General features: G+C 44.6%; 4 protein-coding genes across 7 annotated transcripts; 1 reads left to right on the forward strand and 3 right to left on the reverse strand.

Annotated features, from left to right (window-relative positions):
* The first annotated feature begins 182 nt into the window (after window positions 1–182).
* Window positions 183–3372, forward strand: LOC108113278. Its single transcript, XM_017223827.2, has 5 exons — window positions 183–563; window positions 636–793; window positions 938–2501; window positions 2567–2706; window positions 2768–3372. Exons 1-5 carry the CDS (start codon window positions 496–498, stop codon window positions 2941–2943), a joined length of 2106 nt encoding a protein of 701 aa, XP_017079316.1. The 5' UTR covers window positions 183–495; the 3' UTR covers window positions 2944–3372.
* A 401-nt stretch (window positions 3373–3773) lies between these two features.
* Window positions 3774–10033, reverse strand: LOC108112735 (zinc finger protein GLIS2 homolog). 3 transcript variants are annotated; one of them, XM_017222973.1, is made up of 3 exons: window positions 9947–10033; window positions 5221–5571; window positions 3774–4640 (listed from the first exon to the last, which is right to left on the reverse strand). In XM_017222973.1, exons 2-3 carry the CDS (start codon window positions 5442–5444, stop codon window positions 3899–3901), a joined length of 966 nt encoding a protein of 321 aa, XP_017078462.1. In that variant the 5' UTR covers window positions 5445–5571; window positions 9947–10033; the 3' UTR covers window positions 3774–3898. The 3 variants fall into 3 exon arrangements, with proteins under 3 accessions (XP_017078462.1, XP_017078461.1, XP_017078460.1); XM_017222972.1 differs by lacking the exon at window positions 9947–10033 and adding an exon at window positions 9810–9890; XM_017222971.2 differs by lacking the exon at window positions 9947–10033 and having other exon boundaries at window positions 5221–5733.
* LOC108112737 lies at window positions 9938–10796 on the reverse strand. 2 transcript variants are annotated; one of them, XM_017222974.2, is made up of 2 exons: window positions 10257–10796; window positions 9938–10180 (listed from the first exon to the last, which is right to left on the reverse strand). In XM_017222974.2, exon 1 carries the CDS (start codon window positions 10665–10667, stop codon window positions 10257–10259), a length of 411 nt encoding a protein of 136 aa, XP_017078463.1. In that variant the 5' UTR covers window positions 10668–10796; the 3' UTR covers window positions 9938–10180. The 2 variants fall into 2 exon arrangements, with proteins under 2 accessions (XP_017078463.1, XP_017078464.1); XM_017222975.1 differs by having other exon boundaries at window positions 10253–10775.
* Window positions 10797–10878: 82 nt separating this feature from the next.
* Window positions 10879–16322, reverse strand: LOC108112121 (eukaryotic translation initiation factor 4 gamma 2; the record flags this gene model as incomplete). The annotated part of the gene is made up of 3 exons (XM_017221872.2): window positions 10879–11711; window positions 11779–13616; window positions 13756–16322. Coding segments are annotated over 3 exons (4584 nt in total), but the record flags the coding sequence as incomplete, so codon positions are not given.
* Between the last annotated feature and the right edge of the window lie 8187 nt (window positions 16323–24509).

Here is a 24509-nt window from a genome sequence, read left to right on the forward strand (position 1 = left end):
CTTGAGTAAGAAAACATCAGTAATTAATATTAATTAATGAGTTTTTAAATTAAGCGCTACTCGATAGCCTTATCGGGAGATGCAACCGATAAAAGTAGCGCTATGCCACCTCAGCCATGGCATATAGTTCTCGATAACATAACCTATCGTTTTGCAATCTGGCAATATTGTTTATTGCTGCCATATATATATGTATATTTATATATATACGTATATTTTGCCTGGCCTAGCCTGATAAAAAATTATAAAAATCATTGTGAGCCCAGGCAGTTGCCTATGATTAAGTCTTGAGTTAATCCCCAGACCTCTAAATCGAAACACCGACAGGTGAAAATGATAGTCGTGTGCCGAGTATTGACTGTAAAGTGATTCACGGCGTTGAGTTGACATTGAAAAACAAATGCAATGCCAGCACAGTGGGCGTAAAGGGGAGAAGTTGCCAGGAAGGCAAGGACACGGTCGATAGGAGCAGCTGCCCACTGTCCAGTGACCACGATGCCCTGCGAAAGCTGCAGCGTGGAATTTACTGTGTTTCGTCGCAAGCGCGCTTGCTTCGACTGCAAGTGAGTAATGAACTGATTGTCTATATCCCAGATTTCGGGGACTTACATGAATTTGTTATTCTCAAAAAATAGACGTTACTATTGTGCCAACTGCATTGTGTCCAGGCGCTGTCAGCGATGCTCGGTCTTCGCACAGCGCCCTCTGCTAAGGACAGACCTATTAAAGCTCAAACCCAAGGACCTGATTTTCTATCTGCAGTCGAAACACATCTCCACTGAAGGCTGTCTAGGTGAGTCACATATTTTGGGTTCCCTTACAAACAACTTCCAAAGTCAATCAAAATTAAATTTTAATTTAGCTGGAAGATGTTTTAGGGAATCCATAGTTATATAAATTAACAAGTAAAACTATTTAAAAATAATTTAACTTACAGAAAAAGAGGAACTAGTAGGCCTTGTCCTCACTCATGTGGCCCAGGTGGACAGGAACCGAGGTTCAAATGCCTCGTCCAACAGTCCGGGTCGTGGCCAGGCCAACCCGATCGATAGCCTCAAACAGTCGTGCCAAAACTTCTTCTCCAACCTGAGCGACAATATTAGCGATTCGCTAGCCTCGTTCGATACCAAGGTTGCAGCAAAACCTCCAGAAAACAGACAGCCAGAGGCGCCAACACACATCTTTGAGCAGCCGCGGGTGTCAACGCGAGAGATTCCCACATATGCCAGTGCTGTAAATGGCGGACCACAACGCGTTCATGTGCATCAGGGTGCCACCACTACTAATGGGGATAGCCAGAGCAGCAGTAGTCCCTCAACTTCCACGCAGGCATCGAATAATCGCGATGCCAGTAATAGCAGCCAGGCCCAGGAGGCCAAACAAGAGAAAGAAACGAAAGAAGACCATGGGGAGACGCATAGCAACTCCGATTGCGAGTGTTCAGATGAAGAGATTATGGCCACGTTCAGCGAGCGCGTTTCGTTGTCGCTTAAGACCGATACCAGCGGTCCAGGGGTCAATACCCGCCCAGATCCAAGTCCCGCTGGCAATGCGACTGCAGACGGCTGTCCTGAAGGCACCACAACAGCTAGTCCAGGCTGCTCTAAACCGGGCTCGAGCAGTTCCAAAGCAGATGCCTCATCACAGTCTAGTTTTGAAGAGCTGGGTGCAATTGGCGGCATCTCCGACGAGAGCAAGGCCACCACAGACACCAACAGCAGCCACCTGGATCAGTGGCAGGTGCTAGAGGTGAACAGGATAGAGGCGGTGGAAGAGACGCCGACCACGAGTGCCGCCGAGGAGATATTGGAGGTGACGTTGCGCAGCAGACCGGCGGTCGAAGGGGACGAAAGTCAGTTGGGTGAGAGCACACAAACGCTGAACATAGAACAGCGCCCGGCCAATCCAAGTCCAGCGTTCCATCCCGCCGTGCCACAGCGCACAAAAAAGGTCACCCGCCGACGATCCGATGGTTACTTGAATCGCCGCTACCATTCCAGCGATGACGAGTCCCCAGTAGCACCAGGTGCACCGGGTCTCAGTCTGGGACTTTCGACGCTGAGCGAACAGCCGGAACATGGCCTACATGCGCACTCCCATCGCCAAAGTTGCCAGCGCTGCGGTAAGAACAAGACAAACATCCGTCGGCATGTGGAGAAAATGCGACGCCATCTGGAGAACTCACAAATGTCCGAAGAGGACATTAAACGGGAGCTGCAAGAGTTCCTTACGTACCTGGAGCAGCGTACCAAATCGGTGGATGCCTCCGATGCGGACAGTCATGCGGTTTCTCCTCTCAGCGTGGATGCGATTAGTGTGGCCGCTGGCGGAAGATCTCCAGACATGCCTATCACGCCGACCATTGAGTTCTCGCCCACGCAAGATGAAGATATCCGCTGGGACGATGACGAAGGCATCCATGTGTATGCGGCACCGTCGGACTTTGAACCCGCCGCATGCATTGATTCACGTTTCGTCAATTTGGAAGACTTTGAGGATTTGTAAGTTTTCTATTCTATGTCTCTATTAAATCAATAGTTGTTTTAATGCATCCTTTGATTTACAGAAAAGACTTGGAGGGTTTGACGGTGAAGCAGTTGAAGGAGGTGCTCATGCTGCACCGCGTCGACTACAAAGGCTGTTGCGAGAAACAAGAGCTGCTCGATCGCGTGAGCAGGCTGTGGAAAACTATGCGAGAGTGCCCAGGTGAGCGTACGACATTATTCTCTATTACAACCTTCTAAATATTCTCAATTTATGCTTGCAGCTGTGGAGAAACTGGCCACGGACGAACTCTGTAAAATCTGCATGGACGCGCCAATTGAGTGCGTATTTCTAGAGTGCGGACACATGGCGACCTGCACAAGCTGCGGAAAAGTTCTGAACGAGTGCCCGATTTGCCGACAATATATTGTACGAGTTGTAAGATTTTTTAGAGCATAATGATACGGCCAATGATGACTGGACAAGGTTAGAGTTACTGGAAGCCACTAAATAGGCTTAAACAGTGGAAGTGTACAGCTGTACAGAAAAATCCGGATGATGGGATTACAACGTATCTGTTTCCTTAAGCGACGCGAGTGCAACAATAATGTTAATTTTAATATTTAGTTCTATTATGTAGCATGTTGCCAGTATATATGCGTATATATATAGTGTACACCCCTGATACCGCTTTTAAAGTGTATTTATCTATTTCAAATGTGAAATACTTTTGCTATTTATTTTGTTTGTTCTTGTTGTTTGTATAAAAACGAGAGGTTATTTAGATCAACTAACATTCCTATAAGCCGCAAAAAAGATTAAATCTGTTATTAACAGTTGTGAAAAACTCGTCTAGATGCGCATTTAAACAATAAATATTTTCAAATATCCACCGCTCTGTGGGTCTAGCCATTAGAAATGGGGATTTTCCCCTTAAAAAAGGTATGTCTAGAATCATAAAGTGTTATCGAACTAGATTAAATTCACGTCACAATTGCAATTGGTTGATAGTTTTTGGATGATTGGTTTTATACGCGGGTTTTTTCAAGACCTTGATTTTTCATATATTCAGTAATCCAATTTCCTATGACTGACTCACTAAGTACAGAAAGGGATTTAAGATTAGCAATTTTCTTGGAAAAAATGTAAGAGAGGCATTACGATCCAATGTATTAATCAGAGGTTAAGCCATCTGCATTCCCAGAATAACTATTAATGGGAAAATTCCTTAGCCTCCCAAGGTTATGTTCCGCTGATAACTTGAAGTAATTCCCATACCAAACCAGAGCTTTTTCAAATACAACAGTCTTTAATCAGGTTAAATATTAATCTAGGTGTAGTGACAAGAGCTGGGAAACAGCACAATGACTAGACGGGGGAAGAGAGACGAGAGGCGAATTGGTCAGTGGCCAGTTCAAATTCTGTGGATGCGCAAGTCCAGCGGCGACTCCACGTCCATCTTAACGAAGAAGTCCTCGCTATGGAGGTAACTATGCTGCCTTTCGCTTAGCCAGTAGCTGGGCGAGAACTCCGCACCAGGTTTGGCTTTCAGCGAGTAATCGCTGGGCTCATTATTATCATCGTAATAGCGGGCGGATGAGGAAGAGCAGGTGGACTCCACACTGCCGGCGGCTGGAAGACATGTGAATGCGGAATCGCTGCTGGTTTCCAAAAGACAAGGAGCACTGGGCAGGCTAAGGGGCTGGCTGGCGATCAAGTGGATGCTGTGCTTAAAGGTTTTCACATGCTTTCTCAGCGATGAGGGATCTGTGTAGCGCTTCTGGCATCCGGCGACCTTACACATGTACGGTTTCTCCATCGAATGGGTGCGGGTGTGCTTGAAACGATCCGAGGAGTTCGAATACGCCTTCTGGCAGCCCTCGAAGCTGCATTTGTATGGCTTCTCGCCAGAGTGCGACCTGATGTGGATCTTAAGATTCTCCGCCCTCGAGAAGGACTTCTCGCACAGGTGGCAGCGATGTGGCTTCTCCTTGGTATGAGTGCGGGTATGGACGAGCATCTTGTAGCGGGCATTGAAACCACGTTCGCTGCGCTGGCATCCTCTCCAGCGGCAGTAATAGAGTCCATCTGTTAGGGAGGCGATCGCATGTCGCTGGGTCACGTGCTGAGCCAGTGCCTCCAGAGTGTCGAAAACCCTGTAATGATCAGAAGGATTTTATTGACTAGTAAGGGGCAAATTATTGTAATGTTTATCATATATAATTTATCCAAAATCAAATATTTTTCCTGGCTATAAATTATTACATTTTATCCTTATCAATTTGACCCAAAATCATATTTTTATCGCTATTCGATGGGGTTTATCAGAAAGTCCAGTCCAAAAGTTCAATACATATATGTATATACCAGGCTGCTGGACTTTTCTGTTGAATTTGTAATCAGTTGTAATGATAAATCCCCAATATGTACACATATTTTTAGAATATTATTAATATTGAACTCACTAGAAATTAAATTTATATTCTTGTAAAGTAAAACGTCTTCTAAAAATTTACTAAAAAGTACAATTGTAGGAGTATGAAATTTGAACATTCATATTAACCTAAATCGTATACCAAATTTTAAAAATGCAAAAAAAATCTATTTCACTATATGTGATAATTACAATTTGAAACTGATAACGAATTTTTCCCATTAAAATTTATTATGAAACTAATGACCAATTTAGGCAATCTTGTTTCCCCCATGAGTTCCTATAATGAAGCCGATTCTTACCTATCGCATTCGATCCAATTGCAGACGAAATCACTGGTGGTGCCGCACTCGCTGCCGCTACTGCAGGACTTGCTGTCATCTTGGAATTCCACTGGACTTCTGCAGAGGTCGTCCTGCTGGGCTTGGGCCTTCATGATCACGGACTGAGTGCGCTGGTTATATCCGTATCCGGCAACAGGACGCGGCGGAGTGATGGGCGGTGTAGGGAACCTGATGTGCTGCATCTGCTGGTGCTGTTGGTGATGATCCGATAACCAACTACCTGAATCCGAATAGGCAGCTATATACGGCGGGGTATTATACGGCGTAAAGTAGCCCACGGGCGACTCGTATATTCCTCTGACTGGGCCGCTGTTGAAGATTGACTTTTGTACTATATCCATGGTAATGGCTTGGGTGGGTGCTTGATTGAGAAATTAGTTGCTTTCGCTAACGCGCTTGCCGATCGAATGAGCCGCTCGCCTGCAGACGTTCGGGTAATATGTGAAACTCGGCTGGTGATAAGGGGTCGCCCAGACGGACAGGGAACGCTTATCAGTTACCGAAGGCTGCAGACGGGTCCGGCCGGGGGGTGGCGACAGAGGGGAGGGAACCAAAACACTAGTACGTTGAAGAGCAGGTGCGTACTGAATGGAGACGGAGACGAAGGGCGGTTTGGAAAAAATCCACTGGGGCAAATGGATTTGGGGCAAAAGCACACACTACGTGAGTGAAACTCCGTACTGGACGGACTGAAAGGTGGATGGGTGACAAGGGGAACGGTCTGGTCCCGCTTATCAACGCACAAGTGGAAATCCAGCAAGCCAGCCAGCCAGCCAGCATATGTACATGTGTGTGCTCGATGATCGCTCTTTGGGGGGCAAGCGTTATCGCCGTCTGTCTGACTTGCACTTCGTACCGTTAGCGAATTCCCTGCAACCCCACCCTGCGTTCTGAAAACCTCCCCTCCCGATCCAAATCCACCCCTTCACTTCAACAGGTACGTCAACATCTGGGCTCATGCACTTAGAGAAAACTAAATGGATGAGTATGCTAGGAGAAACCGGGAATATTTCTAGACTTTAGAACTATCTGTCATGCTTTACGATTGTACTTTCTAGAATCGAGGAGCAGTCCCCAACAAGATCACTTCGCATCATTTCCATAAATAGCATTATGATGTAAACAAAGCTCAAAGGCAGTTGATACATGAATATAAAGTTTGGACTTTTTTAAAAATTTAAAAGTTTAGATTCAACCATAAAAAACCTCTTCCAAACTTTCGCTTTCTTTTTAAAATTTCTATCTTTATGAAATTAAATGGTTTAGGCCGTATTTAAGCAATGTTAAACCAAGAATAAAATAAGACTAGACTTTAACTTATAAAAGAATATCCAATAATTAAAGGTTAATTACCTTCTATTTTAATACCCAAAATATCAAAGCATTTTAAAATTACTTTAACTTCTTAAGACCGATATTGTTTTTATAATTTTATCACTTTATCAGGCCTAGTAAACTTCCTAAATAATATCTTCACGTACGTAGAATCCCAAACCTAAAATTTCATTCTTAGGTTTGGCTACGGGTTTCACCTCAGTGTGTGGGCGCTGCGTCTGGGACAGCGATAAGGTGGTTATCTCACGCCAAGTCAACAAATGCCGCCACATGCCGTCGCTCCATATCTTTTGGGCCGAAACTTTCTGCGCCATGACGTGAATGGCACGACGGGAAGCGGAGTTGCGCTCTGCTGGGTGGTGGCTATCAGCTATTAGCTATCGGCGTTATCAGGCGGCGGAGGCGCTGTCTGGTCCCGTGAATCACTGGCGGAGCAACCTTCGCTCCACCTTCGCACTGCAGAACTCACCTCCCCAGCACTCACAGTTCCAAACAATCCGACGTAATCCGTACGAATTGCACGGGCCAACGAGTGGGGTCCCTGGAGGTTTACGTAAAGGCAACACGACATCAGGGACTTTGATAAGCCCTTGCCCTCTATCAGCAGTGCGACAGGTGGACGACGTTAAATTGTGGACTCATTGCCATTTGCAGTTCGCAGTCCGAGTCCCAGTCCCACTCCCAATCACCCCCTCTGATCAGATGCCGAATCATGATTTATAAATAGATAGGGGGTATAATCGGACCACAGGCCAGAGACAGCTCCCCATCTGCCGGCTAAAGTACAGTTGCGCATGGCGGGGTCAGTTCAGTGGAATGTTTCAAAGCACGGCCTTGGAAGTCTGTAGCCACCATATCGCCTCCCAAAATCACAGACAGCCCATGAAGGACCCCAGGCGCAACCTATTTTTTATGTTTGGCTTGCTTTAGCCAAGCAATTCAAATTTGCTCCAAAAATGAGTGAAAAAATCCGGATTTTCTGGCTGCCAGTGTGAACTTTGTATGGCGCGAGCGAGTGTCGATAAGCCTGCCCCCATTGTCTCTCCGCCTGCTAAATCGCCTCGATCCGGCATTAAAAACCATTGATACCCCCCTCTTGGACATTCCCAAAGTCCAGAAGCTCCTCCTCAGGCAGCATTGATAAGGCTGAGCATGCGAAAAGGAATCACATTATCAACGAACATTTGCGAAATTCTGTTGGGGAGCCAAGAGCGTGTGCGCTTATTAATTTTCCGTAATACAAATCTCGGCGTAAATAAAAACAAATCCGAATTCGAAACCGAAACCCAAATGGGTGACAGACACTTGAAGGCGATCCGGTACGATCCGGATTCGCAGGGTGCAGTCTGCCTGGCGGGATGATGTTTAATATTTCTATCAAATTAACAACACTCGACCGATAACCGGAGGGGTCTGGTTGGCTGGCATAGGTGGCTTCGTGGTCCGATAAGCCCTACCGGCGGATTCGGTATGGGATCTCCGTACCGATCCGTTCCGATCCAACTTGACCGGTGGGCGTGCGCCTGAACCGAGGGTTTATCGCCAAGATGCATATTTGCAGCAGCCGCCGTGGAAGAAGGGTCCATTCGAAGTCCAGCCAGCCAGCTTATCGCCGTATTGGATGGTGGAACCCACTGGGAGCTGATATGACTATATGCTAGCCGCCCCGCAGAAGGCTAATTACTTTGTTGCCGCCACCGGACAGACATCCAAAGTCCATGTACCGCTGTCCCAGCCATCAGTCATCACACCAAAGGGACATGCAACCAAAGCATGGAACCACTCTCATCTCCAACCAATCCGTAGTTTATTACAGATGGCTGCTCGAATTCGGCCGACTCGGATCTATTATTTATAGGGCGCTTATCGCCAGACAGTTTTGATATGGCCAAAAAGGAAAAGTTATTAGGCAACTCGGGGGAACCAATATAATAAAAAAGAGAAAAATAAAAGCATTCCAGACATTCGTGGGAGCCAGAGACCACGGACCGCAGACCTTCCGGCTGGGGCTCTATTTTTATACCCGTTCAATGGGTGTTGCTATTTAGGAGCGATATGCTATTGTTTCTGTTACCACTGCTGATACGCCTGACAATATCTCGTCTAGACTGGGCATTATTATGAGAGGCAAAATTTGTTTTTTCGTGGGGTTTTTTTTGTTGTTGTGTTTTTTTTTTTTTTTTTATATTTCGAAGTTTAGCGGAAAAGTTTCAATGGCACATCCATGCGGTGTGATCCAACAACAATTGCACAACGCCCCCGGGGGGCTTTTTTATTATATATGACTGGCAGTCTTGGCGGGGGTAATTCAGACGTCTTATCAATCGATTTAGATTTACGATTGTCGGGCAGGAAGTGAAGCCAACTTTTAGTTTGAGCATGCCAATAGATACAATTTATTTTAAAAGATATTATTTATCCTTCGAACTTCAGCTAATACATTTTATGCATTGAATTTTGCCCTAATAATGTTCTATCTGAGAACAATTAAAAAACGCAGTTATAGCCGGAGTGACTTGGATATTTTGGATATCATAATCATTTTATGTGAGACTATCAAGCAGGAAGTGACTTTAACTTTTTTGTTGGGAGTTAATATATCGTTTTTCAAAACTTTTACTGAGGTCGTATTTTCCATAATTATGAATGTTTCAGGAAATTTTTTTATAATTGTTAATAAGAGAATGACTTAATTGCCCTATTCAATTTTCTTTTGGGAGTTCTAGTTCTTTGATACAGATGTACATAAACTGTACAATGATTAAGCAAAGACTCTTAAGTCAACATTTTTGCCAATCATCACTTAACCCTAACCATGACTGGGATTCTAACGGCAAGAAGTCTAAATTAAAAAAAGTGATTTCCTAATTAGATTTTTTCATTCAAATGAATGAATTCAAGTGTCCTGCAGAGCACTGCTAACAAGGTGGACAATAAAATAGATGTACTGATTAAAATTTTACATAAATTCACATTTATTTGTCAAGGATTCACAGTCTTCCAGTTTCCACACGTTTTTCCTAATATCATATCATATCATAGCATATGTAATTAATTTGACTTTGCTATTCATTGTTAATTAAGTTGAAAATTCGAAAGTGAAAACCGAAATCGAGTCCTAATAAACAAACAAGCACAGTACGAGCATATATTCGATTTCAGAAATATTCCGGGGAATTCACCAATCAAGCAATCGGTGCAGCCGAACTGACCTTCAAATGATTGGGCGGCGAAGCAGCATGAAGAGCATGCGGGTGGCACGCGATCACTCCCACAGCAGGTGACCTCTCCTTACATGGAGAGCTACTATCGCGCACAAAATTGATAAAGCGTTCGTCTGTAAACTTACTTAGGGCAATAAATTTATTGAACACAAATCGTTTCAGCGATACACATTTAAAGTTCGCGCTCACTCGGCCGACGCATGACGTCTGAGCGGAGATCGGGAATCGGAGATCCCAGATAGTATATTGGTGGAGTGCGTTGAGTACGTGGAGCTGTGTCCGTGGGGTAGCCGCCGGTCCCCGAAATAGATGGTGACCCCCACGCGGCGCCATGTCATCGGTGGCAGTAGCGATGTGCCCTGTGTGCACGTGAACCAGAAATAAATATATGAGGTTGAGGTTTAATTTTATACCGCATGTATGTGTAGTACCCACTCAAGCAAAGTGCTCCAGATGGTCGTGCATGTAGGTGACTAGCGACTTTTCAAACAGCGGGCCCACCAATCGGTCTAGTTTGAGGTTGAGGCTCACATAGAATTGCCGGCGATAGCGTTTACTTAATTTTGCCGCCAGTACAGAGGAATCGGTCTGGCCATGTCCACCCAAAATCGTGGAGGATACGGCCTCGTTGCAGGTTGGATTACGAGAGGGCATAGCCACTGCTAGCTCCTCAAAGACCTCGGATTCCTTTGGATTTACAATCAGCATGGTGCTGCCTTGCATTTTTAGGGCGCGCACAGTAAATTGCGATGGTCCCGCTTCCAAATTAACACAATGTGAGGTAAATGGACCGGATTCCTTAGACGGCACAACATTTCCAGCTTCCACCACCGTTACACTCTCCATTATTAAGTAATTTAGATATAAACAAGCAAAATTTACAAGAAAACAATGAAATTGCAGATTTGACCAGAGTTACCATATGGTAAAATGCGTTCCAACAAAACGACCAGGGTTTCCCAATTAAAATATTACAAAATCGATAGGCAGCAGTAAAAGCGTATGGCGCCAAGTTTGAAAATTGTCCCTTCTAAACACTTGATTAAAAACAACATCCTTTTCGCCGTTCGCAGTGTTGGTTGCATTTATTAAGGCTCTATTTAATGTGGGCGAGTTTATAATGTTTGGAGTTAAAATACATATATAAGATATTTTGTTCACAATTACATTCAGATTTTCTTTCGCTCCCGTTGTCGCTTTGATTTGACCTACTTAATTAAATACACAATCGGGAAATCGGCGAGTACCAAATAAAGGCAGAAAACAGAGATATTCGATTTAAAGATCAGTTCCGGTCGTCAATGTAAAAAAAATATGTAGATGAAATTCACTAGTAGTTATGCTTGAAATGTCAATGGTAATTTACTAACTTCGCTTGCGGTTATGTTGTATGGATTAAATATCGTTTATGTTTGCCGTCTATTGCGTTTTATTTATTGATAATCAGTTTTTAAAGTTCTTTGAATTTGTTGGATATCAAATAATTTTGATTAATTTTTTTTTTTTTTGTTTGTTCTACTATAATTTGACTAAGATTTGCAACCGCGATATCAAACATCCATCCTGCTGATATTTTTTACTTATTATATCTTGTTAGCTTTTTTTTTTTGTTACTTTTGTTGTTTTTTCATCATGTAATCATTATTGATTTGTGAATAAATATTGGAAGTGATAAACATATAGCGTTGTTGTTATGTGGGACTGGTGCTTCTTAGTCCTCATCGTCCTCAGATTCGGCCTCCTGCAGCCAAGTCAACCAGGTGTTCACTTGGAACAAAGCAGATCCTTTGCCTGGATATTTGTCGGAAATCTCCTCCTTCCACAAGACGAATGCTTCCTCCTCAATAATTTCAGATTCATACAGATATTTGAACCAACGGCACAGCATGCCTAATGAAACAAAGAAAAAATCAATAAGTAACCTTGATTGGATTAATAGAAAACGATTTGTGCTTACCCTTTGGGAAATTCTCATTGTAGCAGAACGTTTGCAGGGCGTAGAGAGCCATCAACTGCAGCTCGTTCTGTCCCAGGAAAGTCTGCAACATCTGGCTGTAGTTCTCCAACAATTGCTGCTCCTTTTGAGTCACCGATTTCTCCGGGTGCTCCTTGGGGTCAAGGTTTGCCGCCAGCGTCGTCTCCTTGGTCACGTACTTGACCACCACGGTCATGAGGGCTTGAATGAAACCCGGGTCCTTGTAGTACTTGTTGTCCACGTTGGCCTTAATCCACTTGTAGAAGTTGTTGGGGTTGGGATCGCTTTGCAGTTGCTTCAGCATCTCGGCCTGTACCTTCAAAAGCGGATAAAGGAAGGACAGCTGACGGTCCTCGAGAATCTCGGCTAGTCGCTCCTTATTCCGATCCGCCTCCGGCAGGCTATTAATCAAATCCACTTTGCTCGCCCTGAATTTCTCTTCCAGCGCATCCTTACCAATAAGCTTGACCAGCTGCTGCAGGACAAGCAGGAAGAGTGGATAATGCTGTCCGTTATCGGTGTAGTTTGCGATATCATTCAGCTTCAAGAGGGCCGGTTCGCATACGGTCTTTGCTAGGACACTGGCCACGAGGGAAGCGATCCGGGGATTAAGGGCCTCCCTCTCGTTCATCTTATTAACGAGCTGCTTGAAAACCTCGACCACAATGTTCGTCTTGATATTGGACTGTTTGCGCAATGTCTGCAAGAGCCGCACAACACGTTCCAGATAGACATCGTTCACACGGTCCAAAACATCCATCAGCAGATTGATGCAGACATCCTTCAGCGACTTCTCTGGTAGCTTTAACTCAAGGAAACCATCCACAAGCTCGGAAAAGCGATCTGGAGTGCTAGCAGGTGTGGCAGTTTCTTCCTTTACCTCTGAATCTTCAGCTGGCGCATCTTCCGTTTCCGCCGCTTTTTCACTATCAACTTCCTTCACCTCGTCATCTGCCTTCTCCTCCTCGTCATAATAGAACCTGTCTTTAAAGAACTGGCTGGCCTTCTTCGACAGTTCCTCCTTATTAGGACCCTTGTCCTTCTTTTGCTGCTTTGCCGACCCAGTAGTGCCGGCCGGGGTGCTTGGTCTCTCCACGGAACCATTCTTGGCCTGATCTTTGCCGTCGTGGGAGCCCTTCCTGCCCGCCTGACTGTCCGTCTGCTCACTCAACTTTTCCGCTCCCGATACAAAGTTTGGCGATGAAGACGTGGCCTTTAGGCCTCTATCGTTCTGCAATCCCAAAAGAGTTCGGTTATCAGCGTATTCAGCGGATGGTGTTGACGAGGGTCGTGTTGGATTTGTCAGATGGGAAGTAGGAGTGCCCAACATCGGGTAGTGCGAATTCGACAGTTGGCCTTGATCCTTGCCTTGTGAGCTGCCTTGGTTGTTGTTGCTGCTGCTGTTGGGAGGTGTGGACATGGGCAACGTAGTCGGGAACTTTTGGTTCTGGGAGGCCGCTCGGAAGAGCAAGGAGTTGGCCGCCGGGCGCATTTGCAAGTTTTCCACCGCATCCTGGTTCGTGGTGATCAAATTGCGTTTGAACCTCGGTGCCAACTCCTTGCTACCCAGCAGCTGATTGCCCCCATATTGTCCATCATTGCGATCTCGGTCGCGATCGTTATTCCTACGTGAATCATCCCTGTCTCGGTTGTTAGAGGAACCACCTCCGCCACTGCCTCCTCCGTTCTGGTTGTGCTTGTTGTATCGATTGCCATAATTGGCTCCGCCGCTACCGCCTTGGTCGCGATCCCGGTTGCGATCGCCACGATTGTTATACTGGCGATTGTCGCGATCTCGGTCACGATTGCTGGTAGCGAACCTAAAATACATAAAAGAAAAAGTTAGTGAAACTCGGGGTCGTCACTACATCTACAATTGTTTGAAAAAATCGTTAGACAACACTCAAGTCAAAATGGTTCGGCTTCCAACACATTCCATGACAATTATATAGAACTTACGGTGAGACAATCGGAGAAGCTCCAGTGACACTCAGTCCACTAAACATGTCGTTATAGCCGCCTGGCTGGATATTCAGATGGAACCGATTCATCCAACTGTCAGAGTCGCGATCGTTGTTACGCATATCCCGGTTGCGATTGGGGAACGGGGTACGAATAATCGAGTCGTCGTCCGAGCGTATTTGCTTTATGGGGACGGGGCCTTCAGTGGTGCCCAGCTTGCGCGGCACCCATTGGTTCTGGCGCAGTTCGATGACGTCCTTTAGCATGAAGCGTATCCGCGGTGGATATTCAGATGACTTTGACCGACGTTCAAGCGTCTCGAAATACTGGTTCATCAGCTCTTTGCCCTGTTCTGAATCCAGATTCTTGCCGCAAGTCTTGAGCAGCTGAGCCAAGCATTCCATGTCCTCGCACATTTCCTGCGCACCGGCCGTACGCTTCTTCTTCTTGTCCAATAGCTCCATGATGCACTGATGCAGCACGGTCTTCGACAGCATGTCGAGCTTGTTAAGCTCTCCGATGAATTTAACGTTGCCGAGCATGCGCTGTTTGGCCAAATGGCGGCGCTCCTCTTCGTCGGCTTCATTTTCAGGAGGTGGTCGGTTATCGTTCTCGTCGCGCTTCAATCGGTTATTAAACTTGTCACGGCAAACGGCGATCAGCAGGCGCAAAAAGGTGCACGAATTGTTTGGTTCCTTATCGAATGATGGGGCTTCTTCGGACAGTCGCTTGCAAAGCTGCGCGTACATAGACGAGTACTTCGGCTCGTCCAAGGCCTTGTCAAATATCAGCAATATAACGCCGTTCAGAATTACAATAGAGTTGAGGTCTAGCTTTAGCAGTTCGTCGCTCAGCTCCTGGAACTTCTCGGGCGTTAGCTTATTTAGAATACCCCTCACGCGCCGAAACACGGCGTCGTTTTTCTCGCTTTGGGTAAGTCCATGCTGCGGACGCAGCGATGGTGGTATCCAGCGCCCGGTGATCGGTGGCGGAGTGCTTGCCTTGCCAGCCTGGGATCGCTCCTGCTGCTGTTGTGAATGCGGAGTTGCTGCTCCTGCTGTCGCCGCTGACCCGGAGTTCAAAGAAATATTCGAAGAGTTGGAAGTAGAGCTCGAGTTTTGAGAAGATGCATTACCGTTGCGAAGAGTAGGTGTGCGACTGGCCGGTGCTCCTCCGTAACGATCCGCCTCCGACCTGCCGTAGCTGCGAGGTCCTCCGCTCGCTCCTATCCCTCCTCCGTTCCGCTCTAGGCTGTTGGTGTTGTTATAGCGCTGATGCGATGGTGAATCCTCGTAGCTGTCGCGGTAATTGTTGCTGTATCCGCCACTCACGCCTCCATCATTGCTACCGCGCGAAGGCCCATATGATGACTTGCTGTTGTTGGTTGAGCTTGCTGCTGATCCGTTGTAGCCGGATGAGGAGTTGTTGCTGTTGCCGTTCCCGTTGCCGCTGCCGTAACGTGACTGTGGGCCGTTGCTCCCATTGCCGTTCTCGTAGTTGCGGGCGGAGCGATAATTGCTGCCACCGCTTCCAGAGCCGACTGCCCCAGAGCCTCCACCTACGGAGTTTGAGTTTATTGATCGATTGTAGTTTCCATCGGAGTTGGAGTGATAGTTGTTGCGACTACCACGATGTGAACCGCCTTGCTGGTCCTGCTGCTGGTATCTACCGGATGAGGAGCTTCCGTTGTAGCTATCGGAGCTGCCGCTTAAACCTTGACCCAAAATGTCACTATTCTTCGGATAGTAACGCGACGACGACGAGTCACCCTGGTAAGATCGTCGAGGTCTTGGGCTTACCTCACTATCGTGTTGGCGAATTTTGGCGGAATTCTTGCTATAGCCAGTTGAAAAGTGTCCGGTTGGTCCACCAGATGATCGGCTGCCGTTTCTGCCGCCCTCGCTGTTGCCGCTTATGGCCGGAGATCCTCCGTTGCCGCCGGCGCTCTTGAAGCCTGAACCGTTGGAACCGCCTTTACGGTAATTGCCGCTTCCTTGCGGATTCGATCCCGACGATGGCGAGGAACCCTTGTCGATTTTCACCAAATTCTTGAGGTTATTAAACGTATCGGTCGCTGTAGTGATCGGCAAGAGATTTGGACTGGTGTTGAGCAGTGTTTTGCCGACCGTGGGTGTCGGTGGGGTTTGGCCACCGCAGCTGACGCCGATAACGCCGCCGCCTCCGCCACCACCGCGATTGGTTGGCTGCTCGTAATTGCGCTCGATCTCACTGGGATTGGCCGTTATTACCAGTCGTAAATCGCTGCCGCCGCCGATGCTCGTCGTATCACCGGTGCTGGTGCCTCCCTCAATGGTGATCGCTTTACCGCCCCGGAACTGATCTATGATGACGCCTGCCTGGTGCCCGTTGGTGACTCCTGACCAACGCTGCGGACTGTCGTCGTAAGAGTGCAAAAGGGGAGCGGCGTTGTACGTTGATAGAGGAATGGTGGATGCTTTTCTGGATCGGCTCGGGGACGAAATGTATACGTGCTTGGGTGGCACGGAGCGAATTCCTGTTGGCGTCTTGATTGATTTCCCCGTTTTCTGGGGATCTAGATCTGTTTATGGTCCTGTGATCCTGGTCTGGTGGTCGGTGGTTCTGATGATCCTTCGGGACACTCGACGAAACGCACACAAATCTAACACACACACGCGTACGTACACACAGACAAGTGGTTTATGGATGTTTGGATTATCCCGTTGACAGCTCCTGATTCCGATTTTCCCTGATCTGTCCCTTTCGGTTAGAAGTTAGAAGTCCTGCGTGGTAACACCTGGGATTGATCTCTCCGTTTCGTTACGTCACACTGGGTATTGCTTTTCGTTTAGGGAATCCTGGGGAGTAATCGTGTGGGGGAAACAGGAGAGGCCGAAACCGTGGAATTAATAAAAGAAAAGTTAAGAATAGGAAAGACTAAAAATATACAGGGTACACGAAAAATGAATCTAGGACTAGACGATTCAACTATAATACGTACATGTATGACAAAAATACAAAAGAAAACTGATATATGTATGTATGTGCTAAGTGGGATTATTTTAAATGATCGTCGTAAATTACAAATCCCAAACGATTGTTTTTGTTTACACTCGATTTCACTGCGAATAACAGCAGCAACAATAACAATAACAGCACCTGACAGGCAAACTGGAAAATATGCATTTAATGGAAATAACCTCGATGAGCACCTTCAAGTTTATTTCACTTCCACTCTCTCCCGCCAATTGAAACGGCACTGCCGCATTCTCCCCACTTCCATATGTATGTGCATGTGTATGGCATTGCCATATCTAAACATAAAGTTCGGGGAAGATTCTAATTAATCACAGGTTTAATCAATGCCAACTGGCTTTTAGCAGTTGCTTAGCAAAATTTTTTTTTGCCAAGCTACTTTCGCTAGATTGAGTCATTTGTTATGGCCTGAAGTTCTTTGTTCCCGTTTTCTTTGTTTGGCTCTCTCTCTTCCCACAAAGAAGCACACACACACACACAGAAGTATGAACTAAAAGCTGCGTCGGTGTGTCAGTGTCCTTTCTTTGTGTTGGGGTTTATGGCCCCAGCTTTGGGGATCTTGCTCTCTTCTCTCCCCCTTCGCCACTTTCCAACCAATTATCCATCCCGCTCACATACGATGCTGGTATTCTGCGCCATGGAATTAAAGTCTCTTGACCCCGGGAAATAAACAGAGGCGCATCAAAAAATGGGGGGTTGCAAAAGCTGATTAGCTGAGTCACTTTTATATTGTTTGGCTTAATTGATTGGCGATAGGACGATGACGACAAGGCCTCTTTCTATAGTTCTCTAACAACCCTGCAATTGGTCTTTGTCCGGGTATATACATATTTTTGAGCCTGCAATAATGTCGTCTTCGGAAAGCTAAGTCAAACTAAACACCCCCAATGCGAAAACCCACCCTCTGCTGCATTGAGGCGTCGACCCCGACCCGAGAAGTCACCCCCTCTTTCCATATCCCAGACCCAGTTGTGGATGATTTTGACCTCAATTCGAGCGTTCGGCTCTCGGGTACAAGTGTTTGTCGCTGTCTGCATATTTAACTGGCCAAGTGGCACACCCACATTGCAATATGTACTTCTTTTTTTATTTTGAAGGCTTTAAGAGCAAATATCTTGAAAATCCCAAAAACACAAGGCGCTATATTTCCTAGTGACGAAAGCAAGACGAACAAAGTGCACCCACACATAATCAAAGCCATATAAGTCTGTGTATGAGAGATCAGAGAGCAACTGGAAGGCACACGCCAAAAGTGAAGCTGTGAAGATGGAATAAAAAGAAATTCCAACTTCAGGGGTGTATTGTCTTCCAGGGGGAAGGTGGTGGCACCACAGATAACTCGAACAGCAGCAACGTCAACAGCATTTGAGATTTTCCGATGTGCCGCCGCCATTTTGTGGCATAAATATGTGTACCTACATATATACACACACTCATGCGAGTAAAACTTTCTTTGTGTTTTTTTCTCTCAGAGTGATTCATAGATTAAAATTTTTGTTTGCTGCATTATTTGCCTACTTGTTTCTGAAAATTATCACCACATCCGAGTGACGAAGGCATCTATGGGGTTTTCGCACTTTTATTGATTTCACAGCTTGACTTTTTCGCCATGAAGAAACGAGGACGTCTACACAGACACACACTTATACACACACATCATCTAATCGGTTTTCTCTTGCACATCGTGGAAAATTTTAAGGCTAAAATACGAAAAATCCACTTGCAACTTAGTAGACTTTCAGTTTTCCGTCAAATGATAAAGAGAGAACTGTCACGGAGCTTACTTTTCAAATTATTTCTACTAACCTTTACTTGAGTAATTTCGTATAGCAAATCACGCAAAGGTTCCACGAAATAGAGCTGGAACAAAAATCGATGTGTGTATGGTAATATCGATTCTGCTAGAAATTTCAAGCTATCGATTTCTGTGCTGGCAATCGATTACTTTTTTTTGAATATACGGAAAGAACGATAGGTGCTTAACACGGCTAAAAAGGAATTTTTTTAAAAATAGCTTGGTCCGAAACCATGGCTCGAAACTTGGAGATACCCCGATGACTGTCTATCAAACCAGTTCTATTTTTTTCCATAGTGTTGTAAATGGTCTTTATCCCGCCAACATTTAAATTAGAATTCAAAAAATTAAATTCAATAAAACTATTTTATATAACGCACTGATACTTTAAACATTTATTGAATTATTAAATATTAAATTAAATTGAAATATAACATTTGCAACTTTTTGTCGTATTTTATATTTTTTTTTGTCATTTCAGTTTTTTGACATAAGGATAAAAAACTTGACTTTAATAATCAAAGAAACAAACTTAAATTATGAGTAGATTTTTAAAATCCCAATTTCATTAAATTGAATTTATTCGCTTTATTCTTAATTTCATCAAACTTTTGTATCCTTTTGTTTTGTATCATTTTCAGTATAGTATTATTTTAAACAATTAATTACTTAAACAATAAGAACATTAAGGACAATTAGGACCCTTATATTTTCCAATGGTTTTCGTTAACCTTTATGGCGAGTATAATTTTCATTAATTGAAATGACGAATCATTAACAACCAGTGACATATATAGTTTAAAAATTGTGCTCCACAAACAACATAATAGCCCGTGCCCTATCCCGCACTATCGCCCCGTTTGATAAATGTATTTCCCTGGCATTATCAACGCAGTCATCTAGCACAACCCTTTTTCCCCCTTCCAACGCTTTCCTTGTTTTCCACAAACACACACACATGCGCTCACACTCCTGCAGGATAACCATGAAGAACTGGGAAACCGAAGAGAAGAACAATTTAATTAGTGATGACATGTTGCCATTTAATTTTCTTGTAAAAAGCGTAATTAAAAATGTTCGGCTCGCAGCTGGAGCTGCTGAAAGTGTCAAGGTGGAAGGATAAAGTAAAGGCAGAGGCAAAGGTAAAGGTAAAGGATAGGTAAACAAACCCGGAACGATCATATATCGGTAGGTTAACGATAAATCATATTGCGACTGCCTCCGGCGCATATTAGGCCCTCCTAAACGATGAGATAATCTATGGTCGCAGCGACAACAAAATGCGGCCACCGGCAATAAATTTGGAAAATACAAAACATTCTGACAATTTTCCGTGGCCATGAGTGTGTGTGTGTGTGTGTGTGTTGACTGTGAGACTTTGTGAGACTATCCTGGGTGCACACACATCGAGGACAAAGGCCACAGGACACAGTAGTCACGTCAACACTTTCAACTCTTTGGGCTGCCTTTTGTTTCGCCCTTCGTCGTATCCTTTCGGCAATAAAAATTCCGTTTGCTATTTATCTTGATTGTCCCCAAGTCGCCATTGCCCATAGCCCATAGCCATCGCCACGCTATATCTGTAGCTGTAGCTATATAGCTGCCATAGTCGGGTTTATATGCAGGACCTAGTCCAAAGTCCGGACACTTGAATGTTGGTCGCCGTCGCGATGCCTGGACATTTTTTGCTTAATGAAATGTACATAAAACTAAATGAAATTAAGTTTGTGGCGTGCTCGTGCCAAGTCCGATGGCCCATTCCACTTCACTTTATATTCTAAGCCTTAGCTGCGTGTTTATTACCGCGTCGGGCATAAAATGCAAAGCGCCTTTTCCGCGCTCCAAAATGGCGTCCGCCAAGCGAACCCTTTTCCATGGAAAACCCTATCGTCCGTTTTGCATTTAAAATTAAAGCACTCGAATGGGTTTGGGTAATAATGGCAGCTGGGCGGCACAGTGGCAGATCGGGAGGGGAGAAAAGCTCATAAAGTCGAAATTAAATAATTTGTCTTCTTAATTTTCAAATAAATTCTTCATCATACGAGAAAGAAAGGGAAATCCTCGGGCTGGGCGGGGGCACAGACAATTGTCAGGCAAAGGCACTAAACAGTGAGCAGTGCGCACCCCTCGGCAAAAGGAAAAGCCGACAGGAGATGGCAAGTGAACTCGGCCAGCCAACCAGAAGCGTGGCGAAATCGCAACCAGCATCCCCTTCGTATCTTCGCATCTGCAGGATAAACACTTGAGAAGGAGAGTTTTATTAAATTCGACCTACGACCTACGCCACCCCATGAATATCCTTGCGCCCTCGCATCGCGACAGTTTTCGTATTGTATTTTTTAATATGTTTGTTCGTCCTACCGACCGACCGACCAACCGACCGACCGTCTGTCTGTCTCTCAGTCACCCGGCACAAATAATCGTGTACACCATTAATCCTTATTTCACGGCATCGTATCGTCCTTCGTACGGTCCTGCCTCCCCTCTCGACCATCATCCTTGAGCATCCCCTTCAGCACAAGGACAAGTGGCATGTAAGCGATTATCGCTTGGATATTAGGCGGGGGGAGGGAGATGCGAGGAAAAACAATAAATGTAAAAATAAATAAAAGGGTGTCAATGACTTTTGATAATAGGAATGATTTTCCAAAAATGCTCAAACAATATTCAATGCGAATGCACTGTGCGAAATATTAGTTACCTTTTTGACTAACAAAGAGTTTGTAGGTTATAGAGCTTAAAATGGAAATTACACTTTAAAATCAAGAAAACGTGATGAATATTAACATTTAGAGAATATTACAAACATAATCTTTTATAATTCGATTAAGATTTCCTATCCCTGTACTTTTTTACTTCGATATTCTCACGATACCCTCAGCGATAGCTAAAAATGATTAATTTTGACATTTAGACAAATGAAAGTTTTCCCCCTAAAATCTGAATGGCGCGCAACTTTTGCGGCAGTGCTGATGAAATCTCGTTCCAAAAAAGCAATAAAGTCCGAAGACAGCTTTCGGCAATCACAAAACGATTTGGCATACACGCACAGGGTCCGTAACAGCCCGTAACACCCCCCCGAAATTCCCCAGCGAAACACACCCAATATTCCGAGTGCCCGGGCTCTGCTGACTCTATATATCTCTCTTGTCCTTTTCAATAGTTTCAGCACGCTTTACGCTTGGCCTAATTGCCGGATCCGGATGAAGCTGCCTGGCTTTTTCCCTCTTGCCCTGCCTCTGCCTCTGCCTTGTCCTCCCCCTTCTCCTACTCCTGCCATTCATGCCTCTGTTTTTCCGACTGGAATGTTGGACTTTTCGACATATACAAATTTCGGCTATGCGACTGCAGGGGGATTGTGAGCGAAATGAAAAATGACAACGCAGGGTTGTCCGTCCGTCGTCCTTTTGTCGTTCCACGTCGAGTGGAGTGAAGACCGCACGCACTTTTGGCAGCAGGAGCTGAATCAGGACTCGCTATGTCCCCTGTCCCTGTGATCCTTTCACTGCATATCCTTTTGATGCCGAGGGTGCGAAACGTTTGAATGCGAAATTAAATGATAAAAGATAGCAGTGACACACGCACTCACACACTACCAACTGGGTTGAAGGTCGAGCACCTGTTTTATTAAAAAGCAAATAAGAGAAATTCTGGGTGGCGGAGGTTGGGTGGCAAGTAGTAGTTGGAGGGGGAAAGAGGTAAAAGGAAAAGGACCACCGCAGACAACAGAAAGCAAATGCGTCTGAGGCATTGTTAATAGTCGGATGATGTGGATGAGCAGAGGATGATGTTGATGATGATGATGAGCCGGATGGTGGTGGTGGTGGTGGGTGCATGTCCTAGATGAGCTGGATGCCTCACCCTCGTCCCGATTTCTTCACCCCTCGCATATATATATTCCATGCCTGCGGACTGTCAAGTGGTTGGCGTAGCATAATAATTGTGCATATTTGGCTTTTTAATAAAATCTAATCGTCATGGCATCAGGGGCTTATGGACACCCCCATCCTCATTTTCATCCGCGGGGGTGGCAATGAAATTTTAATTAAATTTAGCCAAACAAACTCATCTGAAATGAGGGGTGAAATGAAGGGGATTGAGGGGGGAATATATATGGCCATTAAGCGTTCAATATTGATTGAGCACCGCAAACGTCGGGTGCGCTATGAAATATGGCTGATATGACCAATTACCTCTGTTTATGGCTGGGAAATAATCTTCGCTTTTCCCGCTAAGTGAGGACCTCAATGGGGGAATTGAATGGCTGGATAAGTTGGGCGGAAATGCGGGACAAACAGATGGACTGCTCTAAGTGGGATATTAGGTTTAAAATTTAAATAACTTTTCTTCATATTTTTGCATTTTTCATAACATTTTTATGCTCTTTCGTTTTCTGTTTTTTTCCGTTTTTTTAGGAGAAGAAATGTTGATTTTAATTTGTATTTAATTTCCTTTTTTAATATTTCCTAAAAATACATAATATCAGATATATTTCACTTATTTTTTTACTGAATTTAAATCTCATTTTTCGTTTTAAGATAATGCAGTGTTAAGAAATTAATTCCCTGAGGAGATTTCTTGTTGTTTTTTTCCCCCAACAAATGTGACTTAAAGAAGTTCGTTTCTCCGACTAAATGAAATGCCAAACATGAAACTTTGCGAAATGAAATTCTGTTTTTCTTATCGAGGGGGGTGGGGTGAAACAACCCAACAAACTTAAAAAAAAAACCAACAAACACACCGGATACTGGGGGCAAACGTGATGATGCATTTAAGATTCTTCCGATTGGTCATTATTGTCTGGCATTTAATGTTGGCCTCGTCTTCGACGGACGGCGTTTTTGATTGATCTACTCATTGACGTTGCTGCCTCTCCCCCAGCTTCTGCCAACTCCATCCTGTAGTCCACCTCCTTGCCTCACTCCGCCCGTTCCTTTCCTTTCTGGTGAAAGAAAAAGAAGAAGGCGAAGAGGGGGCCAGCAGACACAGATGGCGGCAGTCGATAAGAAGCCAAGTGGCAAGCCAGCAAAAAGTGCAATGGCGTTGACAAAATGGATGATGTGGCCCAAGGTTGCGCAAGTGCATCTTCGTTTTTTGTTTTTTGTGTTTTCGGAGCATCCGATCGCGTGGTTCAAAGGGGCAGCCCGTGAACGACTTGATAGAGTTGTCCACCGAATAGATAGCGAGATCTTACGATTTTATGATTATTGTTGTGGAAATTACTTATTCAAGGGTAAAGGACATGTTAAGGACTTAATGCGGGAAGTTAAGGTGACTTTTAGGGATAATATTAAGGAATGTCTACTGTACTTAGTAAGCGAAGTTTAGAAGATTGGGAAAGGTTTATGGATTCTTTTCCCTTTTCTTGAAGTTTGTGCTTGGGCAATGAACATAAATACCCTAAGTTTAGTTAAGGAAACTTGATAGATTTTACTTTTAACAGTTTTAATTTTAATCATTAATTAATATAAATAAATAATTTAAATATTTTTAAATTAATAAACTAATTTTAATGTTTAAAATTTGTCACATGGAAATGTTATACTGATCCTTTTTTAAAATACTGTCAAATAACCAATTTTTCTAATGATTAAAGGAATTCCAATGGCTTCTCCACCTCTCACTTCCAGTTGTTCTTTCTGTCTCTCTCTCTCTCTTGCTTCCTTCTCTTTCTCCCAATAGACGAAACTGATCATCAAAAATGCGCAACGTCCAAAGCGTTTTGCAACTTGCCGCAAAGGCAGAAGCAACAACCGCGGCATCAGCATCTTGCAGTTGCATACCCCGGCGTACGCAGGAGGTAGTTCCCTTTCCCCTCTCTGCTATACACTTAAAGAAATCTAGATATGATTTATGTTTTAAAACTAAATTGGATGATTTATGATTACCTTAAAAAGTTGATATATAAAGATGATTAATAGTAAGTCTTATCAGGATTAGA

Source organism: Drosophila eugracilis, unplaced genomic scaffold (genome assembly GCF_018153835.1).
Source record: "Drosophila eugracilis isolate 14026-0451.02 unplaced genomic scaffold, ASM1815383v1 contig_90, whole genome shotgun sequence".
Taxonomy (NCBI): Eukaryota; Metazoa; Arthropoda; class Insecta; order Diptera; family Drosophilidae; genus Drosophila; species Drosophila eugracilis.